We start from the raw sequence: 16,922 nt of genomic DNA on the forward strand, positions 1-16,922 counted from the left end.
GAACCCTCAGGTTTTCTTCATAAACAGTGCGGCTATTCTTCGAGTAAATACGGTATTTCTTGGAGATTTTCCTGTCCCTTGAACTTGCAGGTTGAAATCGTAGCTGATAAAAGTCCTAAGTGACCACTATATTCAAGTAAAATAGCAGATAAAAGAAAACGCCTTTCATTCTGCTGTTCTCTCGAAAAAATTGAGTCCGTTACAGTTCCACAACTGCAAAACAAAATTGCGGCGATCGTTTGTTCCCACTTAAAGAAAGGTGTGGCCTGAGCGTTACTCCTTGGAACGCCATTCCGTACAAAACTGGTTCTTAATAAATCTATTGAAGGGGAAGTAAAAAAAAGTAATGAAGGTATCTTTTTTTAAAGCCTTCTAAATTGCGAACAACCAAAAACTTTCAGCAAATGACCAAGCTCAAAATACTGCTAGGCCTGAAAATCCTGATTTCCGCAGTGAGGATAGGCAAGTCAAGTGTCAAGTTAATTTTTTTTTCTGCTAAATCCAAAGTGTGACATCTAGAATTCATTGGCATCTTATTTATTTCCATAGTCACTGATTACGTGTATCTTCCGATAGAAAGTTAAATCACAGAACATGAGAGGCTAAAACATTTTTTTTATTATTCTAGTTAGCGAGCTTTGTTTCCAGAAGCTTACGCTGTAAACCATTCTAAGAAAGATTTGAATATACGTTTAAGCTTGAACCTATCACTGCCTGCCTTCTCACTTGGTTCTGTCGAGGTGCCTATTTTATTGTCATAAGAAGTTGGTGTTCCTGAGGACACACAAAATTTCGTTGATAAAAAAAAATCAGCTCAACGGGTAGAATAGCAGGAAATTTGAAAATGGTTTGGCACCGATGCATGTCACACGCAGAAACACAAAAAACACAATTATGTTTTGATGGAGATGAAAAAAACAGACACATCCATTTTGCTCAGTGTCAGAGCCGGTATTGCCCCGATTGCAATAGACGTAATTTCTATATCGAAAGAAAGACGGAAGTTTGTTACTGCCAGCCAACTCAACAGACTGCTCTCACTTCTTAGTTGAAATTAATAGATAGGTTGTTGTGCACATGCACTGAAATGAAAGAGCTTGATTTAATAAATTATAACGAAGCACCTAAACATTGCTCGGTATTTCTGCCAGGCTGTATCACACGATGTTATTTATTACAATATATTTTTTGGAAATAATTTCAAACTTTAGGCTTGTATGCAGGTAAACGGTCACACCGCTATAGGAAAACAAATACCGCGATCAAAAATAAGATAACAGTACACACAAATACCATTCTTACATAAACTTTGCGAAACAAGGGAATGTGTAATGTGACCAATTTGTATAGAAGAGGTCCATAAGGCCATTACTCAGACATTAAAATCATCTAGGTTCTGGCAGAGAGCGTCCCTGGAAAAAAAGTCAAAGCCGATTGCTCCATTATTCATCGATATTTTTTTTTATTTCAACGGCTCTAATAAAAAGTTCACCCTGAAGTACATAATGTCACCTTCAAGTACTATTTAAAATAAATTTCGACTCCGTGTTTCACAATTCGGATGTGCGAACCACACCGTTCCGAATTGTTTGCGAACCTATTCGAACTGTATCTAAATACTTTGAACAACTAGTAACCTTGTTTTTATGTTACAATAAAACTAAAAACTGAAAGCAAAATCAGATGTCAGAAAAGGGCGACCCTGACGGCATGTGGAAAATGATGACTTTGTTTTTCGTTCGAAATGAAGGCTCTTTCTGTTTTAACGTCAGAAGCGTGGTTTGTACATGACAAGGCTGGAACATCCGTGACGGAACTGTTATGAAAAAGGGGTCCAAAAATAAACACTGAGCGTGAATGCACACGACCCAGTGAAGCCCGTGGGTGGACAGCGCGCACGTCAATTAAAGGCACACGTGGGAACGATGCGACGTTTCGTGATTCAGTACTACTGCACAGGATGTATCACGTGACATACATGAATTGTTTAAATAGCAGTATCACCCTGGCCCCTAAACCATATCGACTTGTTGATCAGTTTCTAGCTCCTGAAAACTCTCAACACAAACCAGAACAGCAGTATGAAGAACTCCGTCTTGGTCATCCTCGGCGCCTTCGCAGTGCTGCTCGGCACATCGTCGGCTACAAGCAGTGAGTTATTCTGTTCTTTGTTTTCTTTCTATTCCCGAAGACCGAGATTTGAATGGACCGCACGCCAGTGCACTTATTTAAGGGTGTTTCACTTCGTTTGTTGAAGACTTACTTCAGTGTCCTTGAATGTTCAAAGGAACGAAGAAAACGAATTCTAGTTTAGACTAATTGTGTTCATGAAAGTTAATTAACGCAGTTGCTAATTCATCATCATCATGCAACTATGTATTCTTCTCTTGGGAGTAATATTTTTGTTCTTTCATCAATTCGTTTTTCATTACTTCATGATATTGCTGTTTAGTGGCACTCTTCGTGATCACGCCAAGTGACCGATAGACCTAGTTTCTGATTACGAAAAGATAGCGTGATAAACATGTCACAAAGGACAGAAAATAGTGCACAGACAGTGCTCTGTCTGTGTACTATTCTCTGTATTTGTTGTTTTTCATCGCGCTGTTTTGTCGTAATCATGCATAAACAACCCACGCCACTTTTTAATGTGCTACAATAAGGTTCTGCTTAGGGTCTATTTATTTTTTCCACTTTTATGTGCCGTTTATGAGAAACAATTTAAACTGAATATGATCAACGTCACCTTATAATGACTGTATGATCACAGTTTGATTTCAAATATCGCCCATAGTAAGAATTATACACAGCAACACGTTTTGAAACGAATTTAATGATTGTACAGTGTCTAACTTCAAATGAACTCATCACCGGCAGAGAATGCAGGATCTAATTCTGTACACCTTTCTTTTTTTAGATAACTGTGTTAATGTCAACTTTCCTGGCTTTTTTAACATTGGAAAGGTATGTTGTCGCAAGTTATACTTTCCAAATAACCGCTAAACCTCACGAATATTTATTTTGATTATGTTTTAGCATACATAGAGTTGTTACTCTACTGAATGTACTTTTTCGTGATGAGATGACGCAATCATATAAGGGCGAGCATGACAAGCTAGCAAACGTTTTGAAATTTGCATAAAAAATATCTCAGATGATGACGTCAAAGACTTAACGCCAATGCATACTTGTATGTAGAGGCCTAATAATCATGTTGTTTAAAAAATAAGAGTTTAGATAATATTTTACTGGCCTGCATATTCGACATTTTTTGGAGTAATTCACGTTTTTTAGATTCTTGCACTCTGAAAAACTTAGATTTCTATTTTTTACGATAAACCTAAATTTTTTTACATTTATTTAAAAGTAATTGCAGCCTTTTCAAAACTGGTAAAAAGTTAACATTAAAGCACCCAACAAGCAGCCAGCGATAACTCGCCAAACGATATTCTCAGTCAAACACGAGGCCTTTAATTATAAAAACAAGAACAATACAGTTATTGTATACCGATATACACGTAAAAAGTATGGTACCGAACCTAGCAGAGCAACCAAGAGAGTAAGATTTCCTTTTTATGCAATATCCGTTTAAGTTAAGTTAAACCATCAGCGAAGTTACCGTTAAGTTATGCCATCGGCGAAGCTTGCTGCGCAAGTAATTCAAAATGCAATAAAAAGTGAGAAATAGATTCTAGTTCTGATATTTGAAATCAGGACAAGCACGATTAATTGCGTCTTCCTTTCTTTCCGTGCAATGCAGTGTGTGAGCGCAATTGGGAACACCTGCAATGGAATCTCGCTGGTGAGTATCTGGCCTTAAAAATTTCAATGTTAATATCTAAATCTAGGGCAAACGCTAAAATAATAAGTTTTATTACAGGCTCGATAGCATCAGGTAGGGAATTATAATTTATAATTGGAGCTGCAAATATATTTACATTTACAATAACTTTAAACATGTTTCAACCGATTCCGAAATCCTAACATTATAAGGCTATTTAAATAAAATAGTACATGAACTACTAACTGAAATAGACAGCTTCATGCGCCCTCCCGGCGACTCGTGGGGTGTTGATGTGGCAATAAAAACAAAACATGTGCACTGAGTTGCACTGTTTCAACTTGCATTCAAGAAATAAAAATGAAAAAAGTTTACAACTCCCTGTAATGCCGAATTAGAGCACAGCTCTTGAGGAGGAGGAGGGTAGGGGGCGGTATGCTTTCCTCCCCATCTGTACCCTCTCCTCCTCTCTTCTCATCTACTCCTCCCGTGCGCCTCGCCTCCTCCCCCTTCTGCTCCTCCTCCCTCCACCTCCCCATCCTCCCTCCCTCTCGGTGCATTATGGAAAACGTCCCATAATGCAACGCGCGTGTCACCGCGGTGCATTATGGGACGTTTCCCATAATGCACCGCGCGGTTACGCCGAGGGCGACGGCGACGGCGACTCCGACGCCACTCAAGCCGGAAACGGGCGCCTAAAATTATTTCAACGTATTACACAGACCTCTGCATATATTAAAACTATTGTTGTTAAAAAGAGTCATCTAATTCTATCTTGCCTAATGTAAAAATAATTAATAATTATAAAGCATACCATTAAATTTATATATTTTTTACGCATTACAGAATACGACTGTTCCCCAATTCACCCAGCTGATAACCGTGAGTACCTTTTTTTAAAATTATGAGTAGAAATGCAATTCATCCACAATGTGCAGAAAAGCTCTAAAAATTTGGAGCTCGTTTCCTACGTTCATGGTATATCTATATGAGATTAATGACAGGTACGTACCATTAAAGTTCGAAGCCCTTTGAAAAATACGTAATTGATTAACTAGTGTTACAAAATCGAGACGTTATTAGGGGTTTGAAAAGACGCGGGACGTTAGTAACAGATGAAGGTATGGACCACAGCTCACGTTCCTTTCGTAGTTTTTGATCGTAGGTCGCACAAAAGGGATGCCTAGGGTGTGAATATGACAGACATTTATGTTTCGTAAAATACGTATAAATATGTCTTAGTTAGAATGCTCCTAGGATAGGCGACTATCAAGAATATGACGTGTTCAGAGAGTGATGATTATGAAGGAGTGCCTTCTTTGCTGAGTAAAACCCGGTTTTACGCACTTTAAGGACTCGGAAATAACAAGACCCGTAAAAACCCTTGGCTAAAATTACTAGTTTATGTGGAGCACTTAACGCGGCCTGTCTGATGCCGGATGTCTCGCAAAAAATGAATGTACTGAGTTTAGTCTCTCGCCGGACGAGTTACTTCGCATCCTTCTCTTTGTGGATATTGTCCGCTTGTTTATTTTCTTGTATTAGCAAACCCACAGCGGTGATCATGTAATATTAGAGTGACAAAATCAATATACCCAAAAAATTTACTCCTTAAAATTCCTCTGATTGCCTAGGCTCGCTCCTGGCAGGCAACTAAGTATTGTTACCGATTCTTAAAGCAACGCAGGACTTGACATGTAATGTTCACGCTTCTTAGGTTCTGATTGGTTCTACAGAATTCTTGTCAGCTAATGCCACAAACCTGTTGATTGCGACGCAATATAATCAGATGCTAAGGGACTCGGAACGACTTGCGCCTCTCGAGCTCTCAAAGACTACACTAAGAAATTTGGAACTTCTGCTCTCCCGCAAAGCATTGGGGAGAGCCAATCTCTGCACTCTTCGGAGGGCGCTAGGGGAATGATAGGGTTGACAATATGTCTTAACGCCCGAAAAAATGGCCCGCGTTGTGGCACTAACACAGTAATAGATTATGCCCACTTCCACTGTGGAAAAAAGTTTTTAGGTTTGAACATATTTTGAGCTCTGCCTTTCGCAGGGCTTTTTTCGAAGTAATTCACCATCCTAAGTGCTTTCCGGAAGAGCAGAAGCTTCAGATTTTTTAGAGTGTATAGTATTAAAATGTTCCCTGCCAACATAAGCACTGCTGCGGTTTGAAGCGCTCCTTAAATACGGCGACTTCGAATGTGGTGTGGAGGTAATTTACCGAAAGACAGAACGACCATCTTGAACGAAGAACCTTTTGCTTACACTATAACGTTCGCTCTGTGTGCGTTCGCGCTGTTTCTCCTCTACCTTTTAACCAAAAAGCCCATGTAAAAACTTCAAATATAAAAACACAAACACAAAGAGCAATTATGTTGAATGAAAATGTGTTTGGTGCCCGTTAATTTGTTGCTGATGTGTTTGGTGACCGTTAATTTGTTGCTGAGAGAATTAATGGCAAAAAATACCCCATATCAATCATTCTGTACCACTGTGCTGCCCTTCGCACATTAAAAGCCACGAATATTGTGCAAACCATCAAAGGCCTGCGCGAGGTTTCTAACTAAAACAAATGCTCATCGCCAATGAATATTTCTTTTCAGTGTTCCGTCTCCGGCATATCGTCGCTCACCCTTGGATCTCAGTTGTCTCTAGTCACCGGACTCATCACTTACTTAACCGGAAGAATACCCATCGGTGCGTTTTACATCATGTTATGAAAAAACATATATTCGCGATTACACTCTGTCACACTTACGTGGGCCTCTTGGATCTTCGAGCATGTTTTTTTGGGTTGTTTTTTTGCAATTTTTCGATTTCAGTGCGCGTGCATTGCTCAATATTTATTGGCAGCGGAAGTATTCTGGCAGTTGCCAAATTGGTGACTTTACAATATTTTCTCTTACCCAGTGTGACTTGACCAGGTTTTCAAGGGGCGGTCGGCTGTATAAGCTTCTCCTACAAAACATCGTGTATACAACCGGTGATTCTGCGCATACTTTCGGAAATGCTTAAAGATTAAGAAATCAATAATTGGAAAAACAAATAACAAAATTTTCGCTAGTTAACTTTTAAAGATAAAAAAATGAACATATGGTCCCAAAAGAAACTTACTGATCGTTCTCCAAAACCCCTAAATCAGTCAAACCGTCACACGAGGGTAAAACGTACCCCTCGTGCAACAGGTGCAAGGCCAGCGATGTCAAAACGAAGTTGATATTCTTATTGTCATTGCTTTCGCTTCTCCGGCATTGCGCCTGCGGCAGGATTGACAATAGTGCACCCAATTGGCCTTCCCATGTGCAACGTGGCGACGGCCAACTGGGGGTCACTTTCAGCTGCCAGTTTATCGCTCTAAGGCCCCCCTAGCTCGTTGAGAAAAACAAAGGCCAACCACCAGACCTGTCGTACTCCCCTATGTCAATGCAGACGAAGCAAACAGCTCCATCAAACGATTTGTGGAGTTGTTGAGAAGTGCTAAGAAGCAAAAACTACTTTTAATGGCTAGAATAGCGCTTCAATCTTCCACCCTTGGAGAAAAGGTTTGAAAGAAAGCGGACGTTTCCTTGCTAAAAATAAGTCAGACGTGAATTACTTGAAATTCATTGCAATATCAATCTTCTGCTTAAGCCATCATGTTAAACTAGTGCAGGACTTTTGGACGTAAAATTCAATGAACGAAGTGGCCCGGGTAGCACTCCAGGGATGCGCCTAATTCGGCTCAAGCTTCGCATTTCCAGTGCACTAAGCTAGGCGTAACACGGTTCTGCACCAAGGCGTTGGTTAGTGCCAGAGTACTCTCCGTTTGAATTTTTATGGTATTCGCTGGCTCGCAATAGAATTCACGAAGAGCCAGATTTGACCCAAAATTCCACGTATGAACCGGGGAAGAATAGTGAAGTCTGAATCAGGCACTTCTTTGCCGACTTAGGCCCACACTTGACATCTTAATATCAAACAATCAAACGTAAAGCATACGTCCGACACTTATTTGACGATTCATGCACAAAGATTCCAAATGACAGCCAAGAACCTACAGTGAAGCCTACCTTGGAAACTTGTTTGGTGAACTCGGGTCAAGATACCCAAATTCGGGTCAAGGAAGGTCAAGTTTGGATCTAACTTAAGTTTTCGCACGTTTTACGACCCTAAATTATAGCAAAACCACCAAATCTTGGTTTAATGGACCGGGCTACCTGGGGGTGAAAGAAGGCACACTCTGTTCGTACTATATGAACAGCCTGTCATGCATAGTTTCTGCTTTCCGCAGTCGGAAATACCATCTCAATGCTCCTTAAGACACTCTGCAGCGGACCATTTGCCCTGCCCGGCTGCAGCACGCTTCAACTGGGCAACAATTCGACTTGCCAGGATCCAATCACGTTCAGCTTCCCAAGTGCTCTGGGTGTCGAAAAGGTAAAAGACGTACTTCGAGACAGGCCGTATACCCTAATCGGTCATATACATAGGTGTAGTTTGTATAGTGTTACGTCTGTGTTTTTTAATGTGTAATGGGGCTTTGCTCGAGCTGTTTAATACCTAGCCTATTATCGTCACGCTTGTTGCTTAGTGGTGCAATTTTCGCAGTTCTTTCCTATCAGCTGATGCCACAATTTCATTAGCCGCGGTGCAATAATAAGGTGCCCGGAACAAATCACGCTCTGCGTTTCTTCACGGCCAGTGACTACAACTGCTGACACAATTTGATCATTAAACGTTTAGCCACTTTTTCAGCGAGAATCCCATTCTTTTCATGGGCCACATATTTCTGCACTTTGGGGGAGCCTCCGAGACCATGTCGAAAAACTCAGAGTCTAAAGTTTGGAACCGATGACAAAGACAAACATATTATCCATTTTTAATTGTATTTATTGGTAACAAAAAAAATTCCATGTGTTTTTTTCTTGTACCTGCATTAGCAATCACGATACCGTTTGTTCTTCTGAATGGTGGCACAGATAAACCGATTTCTAAGTAATATGGTGTTCAAAGTACATTGCAGAGGAGTTTACAAGAAAGACTTTAAAGGTGTGCCTTAACGAATGTTATATATACGTGAGAAGACGACGTTCTCTGTCAGATTTAATATAGAGACATTTAATGCGATGTTTTGACCAGGAACCAGTTTTTTGTCAAGACCTGATGAAGAGCGGTGCAGTAAAGAGCATACCTGCTGATATTTATAAATCTTAGATCCAGAACCCAACTGAGTTAATTTTTTTCTTGGTTACTTCCGTCTTTAATTCCCCTTTTCCCACTAAAATGCACTCACCTAAAAAAAACAAAAAAACTTAGTAAATAATACACTTGGATTTCGAAATGAATGGTTTCTTGTTTGCTTTAAACAAAATAAAAAAATGGAAAGAAGGCTGGCAAAATTTCGGCGCAAAGTTGTGTTGTATAGTATATATTTATGGGCAAAATATTCTTTCTCAGACATTCGTTTATGGATGCGAATTAGAAGAAATACGCTTATTGGTTGGTAGAAAATGAAATTCACTTATTTATTGTGGAAACCCAAGTCGTCTGCTAGCATCGCGTGTAAATTATGCTGCCGAAACTTCTTGAAATAGAAAATTCCGTGTTTAAAGTTACACAATAAAAGAACAACCCTGTGTTAACGTTCAGGCGTTATCTTCAATGTATGTCCATAGAAAAGAACAGACATTCGGTTGAGGTTGTTTTAACGTTTGCTTCATATTTATTTTTCAGTGTATCAATAACGTTACTCAAGTTTGCCAGAACGGGCAGCCGGCGACGGTAAGCTTCACTTTCTTGCTCTTACAAACATTTGATTTCATGAACATTGTCTGATGTGTTTTTCTCATTACGATAAATATTTCCAGGCAAGCGTTGTCCAGGGATTTTTCAGCACACTTACGGTAAGCGGAGAGGCCACAATTTTGTTATTTTACTTAACCACTTGAGCGCTAATTTACGCCCCTAAAAGCGGTAAACAACCTTTTTAGAATAAAGTACAACTAGAAGTTGTACTTTTTTTAGATCGCAGAAATTGCGTAGATCGCAATTTCTGGGATCTACGTACGGTTCTCGCCCAATGACATGTCTCAAGATGATATTTTCTCCTAGCAATATTAACGGTTGCGTCGAGCTGTTTCCTTACGGAGTGCAACATGTGGGGAATCTGGGGCAAGATTGACCTTTTTTCAAGCACGTCACAAAAGCTTGCCCGCCGGCTACTGAGAGACATGGCAGCGACTTCTTTTGTGACTTCACATAATCCACTGGTCGACATGAGAGAGATAGGAGAGGGGGCGGGGAGGGGTGGGGGCATGGAGGTTCGAGGCTTGGGTAAACAACCGCCAGTGTTTGGCGCGCATGTGTGGATACCACCTCCGAAGATTTTTTGCTGGCTTAAGACGCTATTTGAGCCGGCCGCTATCTTTACTTCTGTTGTTACGCGCGATTAGTGCCCCGGGTCGACGCTTTTAGCGCTCTTGTACGCGGTGTTCATCGTTTCCGCCGCGGCAAAGTTTGTTTTTTACCGCCAGTATCGCAAGCCATCGTGTCGCCGCCCTTTTCGGTGGTGGTCAGTGTACATATATAATACGTCAAAAGAACGCTGCTCGGTTTACCATCAAGAGCCATTTTTTCTCAAGCAACGAGCGCGAAAGGGCTTCCTGCTTGCGAAAAAGCGGCCCGTTCAAATAGGGCAATCACACGTCTCACTTGCTTAGGTCGTTCTCGACGTCACACCGCAGACGATTTTCTCTAATGGCGAATTCAACTGGGCGCTTTGGAGCGCGCCGGGGTCAGTTGACCAGATCCGGAGTGGAGCACAGGATCCGAACGGGGTCACGCCGCCTACAGATCCCCAGTTGAACATGACCACTGCTCCGGGATCGGCGGATGCCTTCCCGTCATTCAACTGCCCGGGAATCCCCTTTCCGCAGCCGCCGTGGTCGTTCCGAAGACGTTTTCGCAATCGCGGTGCTAACGCGTGTTCGACGCACGAGCGGCAGGAATGGCTCAGGAGCTTCTAGCAAAGATTGCCGGAATACCTGTTGCGCCCCCTCCCCCCCCCCCCCCCCCCAAAAAAAAAAAAAAAAAAAAAAAAAAAAAAACGTTCTCTTTTCCATACTGGAAAAGCTCGACAGCCACTTGGCTGTCGAGCCAAGTGGTAAGCAAGCTGCCAGTATGAATTCTGAGGCGAGATCAGCCGAGATGCCCCGCAAGAAAGGTCACCTGTGCGGCGAGGCCTGGCCCAGCTGACTTCCGGTTGAATCCGCCGAAAGTTGTCCGAGCGACTTTTCTCGGATCCAGACCGAGAACTGGAGCAGGAACTAATTCAAAACGACCCGTGGAACACGTCCGTCTCGATCCCGATCGCCCTGTGAAATAGACTAGCTCCAGAAAGGTCGATCCGGCGCGCTCCAAAACGATCAGTGGAATTCGCCGTAAGGTGGAAGCATATTTTCACATCGCCATTAGCAGACGTCCTTCTTTAGTTTGCAGCCGTTGGCTGTCCAAAGTTTCTTGCAGGGAAGTAGACGCATTGTGTTTTTACAGTGCGGAATGAACCGCTTTCAAATATTCGCGCCATCTACAAGCTCAATGGAGTATCTCCATTGAATGGGCACGTACTCAGAGCATGTATTCGACACGAAAACTGCGGCAGTGTTCGGTGAGGGCTCGCATTCACTCACATAGTTCGTGCCCAAGAAGTGCCGACTGCTAATGTTTCTTGATACAGTTTGTGGAAAGTACCAGTTGCCCCTTTTACTGAAAGGAAGTTTAGTGGTCAAGCAAAAGTTTCGCCTTATATCATTCGGCCTGGAACGCGTCTCCGACTGCTATTTTCACCTGGTCAAAAAGTGTCCCTCGGTCTGCTCACCCGATGACGTCATAGAAGTATCATGCTCTCGACGGTCGCGACCCTGGCAGTGTCAGAGCAGCTATGGTGGATGTGCCAGACGCCTGTTGCGCTTCAGGTTGCTTTCCGGATTGACAGATCATGGAAAATTCGGCAGTTAGGGACTGGAACACCCTGACGACGGCGACACTTGCATTGTTCGCTCTTCTTGCCGGAAGTTCTGCCACCAACTACCAGGGTCGCGATTACTGAGCGAATAAGACTCCGACTTTTGGGACTTCATTTGCTGCTATTTCGGGACCACTCTAGATGCTTAGGCGGAATAGGACGCGCAAAACGCCAGTCGGATACGCGTTCCAGACATCGTACCTGTCTAAACTTGAGCTGTTTCCTACTGCAGTGCCTGGCCGGGGTTGTTCTCAACACCAGCCCTGGTGGAGCCCTTTCCAGCATCGTCTGCACCATATTCAAACTTATTAGTACGTCGACGGGAGGGTCTTCAATCATTGCTGGCATCATATCCCTGTTCCAGTCCATCACTGGAACTACATGTATGAATTCCCATTTTTGAGCGCCTACATGAGTAGACAATCATATTGTTAAAAGTGAACTCTGGTGTTTTTCTTTTTGTCTTTTTTTAATTATCGAAACTAAGCATATATTCGGATTACACAAGCTATACTTTTTCGGACAGGCTATTTTTATCTCTAAATTCAAAGTAGCTAAGTTCATGCAAAATATTGACTCGAATTTTCGCCTGCACTCCAGCGGGATGACGTCACAAGTGTAACTTGCGAGTCGAGAACTATGGCTCAAAAGATGTTGATATTTTAGGAAATTTCTTTCTTTATTTTGCTGGTGTGAGCTTAACCAGCACTTATTTCACACCATAATACATATTGCTATCCATTTGTAAAAAGCTGTACTCCGCATATATTGCCCTATGTTACACCTGATGTCACGTTTTCAGTGTTGTGAGTCTCTCCGGCTCTGGGACCGAAATTGAAACTCTGATTACTCCACGAAAGCAATATTGTCTCCTGTAATTTGGTTACAAGTTCAGATTTGTGTATTATTTCGTTAAACTAAATTTGAGACAAATCAGTGAATATCATTATTTCATCTCTAAAATGTGCGAAAATTTGATGGTCGCTGGCTTGACTGGAAATTGGTCAAAAATAACTATAGTCACGGCTTCGCTAGTAACCAAAATTATAGGACAAAATATATTTGTTTCGTAATGGTATTTAATTTTTAAACTCCGTCGTCCATTGTCTTGACTGCTAGCTCAACTTGCAAATTTTATGGGAAAGCGCGAGGAAATTTGAACGATGGGTTTGACAGAAGCCGTTTTCTCACTATTTTGAATTTAGAGTTATTAAATAGCTTGCCGGGAAAAGTAAATCATGGGCGTTTTGAAAACGTATTTAGTTCGGGTCGTTAAAAAATCCTTAAAAACTCCCCTTAAAAACAAAAAGCTGAAGTACGACTTAAATGATTTTTAGAAATATTTTTTAAACCTTACATGGCTTGCGTTTAGATCACATTTGCCTCCATTGCACCGTACCATGCCCCTATGCCCGCACCTTTCGCAGCATACATTTGGCACCATCAAATTGCTTGCCTAGAACAAATTCGATGGTGCCGAGTGCATGCTGTAGAAGGTACGGGCAGAGGAGCAGGGTACGTGGCAATGGCTGCAGGTAGAGTGTTATAACGTCGCGTGCAAGGCGTGCGTCTGTAGACGTTTGCAAGCACTCATGCTTCGAAAGCTAGTCTGGCCAGCGTATTCAGAAAATGCACAGTCCGTGCTCCAGAATGGCAACTTTGGGCTTGCCTTAGCAAGGTGATAGTTACAAAAAGAAAGAGTGGAAGGAAATTGGCAGGGAAGAAAAATCATACTTTAAGAATCCTGCCTAGGTGGCGCAAGCTGCCGCCCGGTTTAAAGGGTGCAGCCGTTAGTATCTATCAATACGAGCCTGACTCTTCCCCAAACGTTATATCTAATGGTACCGCGCAGCGCCACCTACCTTGCGTCAGCGTCGCCGGCAACGCTACCCGCAGCGCCTCACAATGGCGGCGACGCTAGAAGGCCATGACGTCAAGACGGACGCGTGTGGCGCTTTGCGCGCGGATCTTGTCCCGGCTTCAGCGTACGTGTTTGTCCGCTGGGGCAGGTCGGGGATCCACAAACAATGGCGTAATGCGCAGGACTTGTCTCCTAGGGGGTGTTGTTTACACACGGCGGCAGCAAGATGGTGGCACCTTGGGGCCGTACTTGCAAACGTCTCTACATGCGTTTATGTCTTCAGCCACGGAGTACATATTAACTGCCTTGCGCGGCGACCTCTATAATTGCTGAATTTTTTGTCGAAATTATCACGTTTATTTTTATGAGCAACCTAAGAAATAGATGTAAATTTAAAAAAGTGTATTTAATTTACCTTTTTTTTTTAGTAGACACCATCTACATCCTCTCCCAACATATTTTACGAGCTCTTCTCGAAGCAGGTAGTGTGAGTTCGATGTGAACTCCTTAAGCGCCTCTTTCCCTGTCTTCCCTGTCTGAGTACAACTAATAAATCAATGTTGTTTTTTTAAAAATAAATTTAAGATCTTAGTTTAGGATCAAACTGTAGGATTAAATTCGCGAATAATATGACGAAGCGTAGAGTCTCGATGGCGCTTGAAAAAAAAAAGTGGAAACATGTTAAATACTTTTGTTTCCTTCGCTCAGGCTGATCGCACAGAGACCCGAAGATACCGACCGGTCGTCGTCACCCACCGATATCAACATCTCAAGTTGCCTAATCAGGAAACGTTTCTTGTATTAAAAGAAGGTTGGAATAAACATTTTGCTGCATTAAATGTTTCCTTTGTTATAAGATTCATAGTTTTGAAGTGTTGTTTGTCGAGTCTACTGGTCTCCTGCAGGACCTGCGTGTTCTTGGTTGCATACAGTGGAGGGACATTAATGGCGCAACTGACAGAAGATATCCTTTGCTACAGTCAAACCAGCCACTGTTCAGCCCCTATTGTTCGAACCACAGCTTGCGTCCGTTTACTATTACAAAATTTTCAAAGACCGTTTATTCACCTCCGCTACGCCACCCGCAACGAAGACGCCGCTACAGCGCATGCGCACCGATTGCTTCGTGGGTTATCTTCCGGGTTTCGTTGCAGTTTTCAGAGACTGTTGTTGGGCGGCAGAAATGAGCCAGGGAAGCTCATTGTTGACTCAGATTGAAAACTGGCAGCAACCCAGGTAGCACAGTTTTTTAGGCCGACATTTGTTTTTTTGTCTGGAGCTTGAGGGTGTTACGCAGCACGAAAAACCAAGGTAGAGTTAGATGTGATTTTTTTTATTTTGCCTGAGTCAGGGCACCTTGGTCCTAATGCTCAAAAGAAGTTGCACGGTTAAAGGTTAGGCCTCACTGGTGGAAGTTCGGCTGGTTTCTTTGCGCTTAATTGACCATGCCAATGCCAGAGTTTGGCTTTAGTTCTCGTTGTTTAGTTTTTATGTGGAAACTGTCGGCATAATGAATGGGTTAAAAACAGCGCAGAAAGACGACGGACCAGTAAAAGAAAACACACAGACACAACAGACACAGACACAGGCATAAATTGGCAACCCGAAGGAAAAATCCATCAATGTAACCCTGTTTGGCAGTCAATTTTTCTAGTGGACCGCTGACTGTGCCTGGCTGTACGTCAAGCATGTCTGATTGACCAACAAGTTACTCTGACCGACAGTCAAACTCCAGTCGGACTCCACTTGTCGGCTTTCTGATGGTTTCCTGGTGGCAGTCGGCCGCCGCGAAATGCCATCAAGATGTCTTGGTGGCTATTCTGATTGTACATCGGTTGGCTGTGACTGTACGTCAAAAAGTTTTGACGTGCAGACAGACGTACGGTCAAAGGACGTAAAGTTCGTTCGGATACCACTATTTCGTCAAATCTATGATTACGAAAAATAGTCTATGCACAAAAAAACGATTTCGGGACGTGAGCCCATAAAACCGCTGATGTTAGAGATATGACACGCAGCCGACCGACAACCTTGATCAGAAGCCCGCCGAAACACCGAAAACGCCACTTCGCTTCGCCTATAGAGGCTTCGCCGAGCTTTCATGAACGATCGCTCTCGACTCGTTTTGTTTGCCCGCTTGCTCCAACCTGTCGACCCTGCCCAGGCTCTACAGAGTCTTATGTTTTAGTAGAATTTCTACTCGACAAGACCCAGCCTGTTGTGAGTTCCGACGATGTAAGGGACTTTAGCGGTGTAGTTGAAGACGACAAGGTGTACCAGGTCTACTGGGCCGGAGACGCGTGAACAAAAGGATGGTTCTACGGCGCGAAAGTACTCTACATGGCAGGTGAGTAGAACTGAAGTACGGCGAGTGATGTACGAGTGCTTTGCATAACATGCTGTAGTTTTAACTGCATTTGCAACCGAAGCATCTCGTATAAAACGAATGGTGAGATTGCGTTCTTTGAGCCAGGGCGTAGCATAGGGGCTAAGATGTCCTATTTGTACGCAAGTAGTCGCGGGATCGATCCGAGGTGGTCCTGCATTTTTTTTTTTCTCGAACATTTTGTTTTATCGAGGCATTGGGCGATATTTATGAGTGGGTATAGCTTTACTCTTAATATAAATGCTGCCCTTGTTGATGAAATTCCCTTGGCAGTGGCAGTCAGACGTCATCTGATGGACCATCAGTTGACGTCTGATGGTTCATCACGTTCCACCAAGGCTGCTGACTGGCAGTCAGTGTCCCAAATTACGTACCTTGATGGAATTTTCAATAGGGAAACAAGAGCTAGGTTTAGGCTTCACCACTTGTACTTCGGTTCGTGCCTGGCATCTTTGACTCATGTCTGACATTTTGAAAATTACGCTGCGAGCCAGAGAAAAGCCATAAAATACAAAAGAATACACTGGCACTACCTAACATGATGGAGCAAAACCGCATTAGGCCCAGCTAGAGTCTCCTAAAGCTGCCTATAGCTTGTGCCAAGTTAAGCGTATCGCTCGTGTGCTACATGGGCAGGCTGAATTAGGCCTAGAGAGCACACAGGAGCAATCAATCGGGTAGCCGTGGAAAACACTTGCAGCTTCTGCATATTTTCTTTCGTTTGTTTATTATTCTTTCTCTCTCGGCTCAAAGCTCGTTTGGCAGTCTATGAACGACAATTCCTCATAGACTGTTCATAGTTTTAATCTCGGAAATGCCGCAAAACCTTCATATTAGAGTTCCAGGGTCACCTCGTAGATGGCACCAGCTCGCCTGTGTGCACTCT

General features: G+C 42.8%; 1 protein-coding gene across 1 annotated transcript; it reads left to right on the forward strand.

Moving 5' to 3' along the window:
• The first annotated feature begins 2,034 nt into the window (after nt 1-2,034).
• On the forward strand, nt 2,035-14,489 carry LOC115311123. Its single transcript, XM_040215454.3, has 10 exons — nt 2,035-2,151; nt 2,918-2,964; nt 3,761-3,802; nt 4,628-4,663; nt 6,391-6,484; nt 8,058-8,203; nt 9,500-9,547; nt 9,634-9,669; nt 12,022-12,172; nt 14,359-14,489. Exons 1-10 carry the CDS (start codon nt 2,082-2,084, stop codon nt 14,361-14,363), a joined length of 675 nt encoding a protein of 224 aa, XP_040071388.1. The 5' UTR covers nt 2,035-2,081; the 3' UTR covers nt 14,364-14,489.
• Nucleotides 14,490-16,922: the final 2,433 nt, after the last annotated feature.

This window comes from Ixodes scapularis, unplaced genomic scaffold, assembly GCF_016920785.2.
Source record: "Ixodes scapularis isolate PalLabHiFi unplaced genomic scaffold, ASM1692078v2 PGA_scaffold6__148_contigs__length_123643588, whole genome shotgun sequence".
Lineage (NCBI taxonomy): Eukaryota > Metazoa > Arthropoda > Arachnida > Ixodida > Ixodidae > Ixodes > Ixodes scapularis.

Bases quoted from the DNA above. Each gene is read 5' to 3' on its own strand.
- LOC115311123 (XM_040215454.3), top strand. From the start codon at position 2,082: ATGAAGAACTCCGTCTTGGTCATCCTCGGCGCCTTCGCAGTGCTGCTC. The intron at 3,803-4,627 runs GTGAGTATCTGG...TACGCATTACAG, and splicing joins CCTGCAATGGAATCTCGCTG to AATACGACTGTTCCCCAATT. The intron at 4,664-6,390 runs GTGAGTACCTTT...ATTTCTTTTCAG, and splicing joins AATTCACCCAGCTGATAACC to TGTTCCGTCTCCGGCATATC.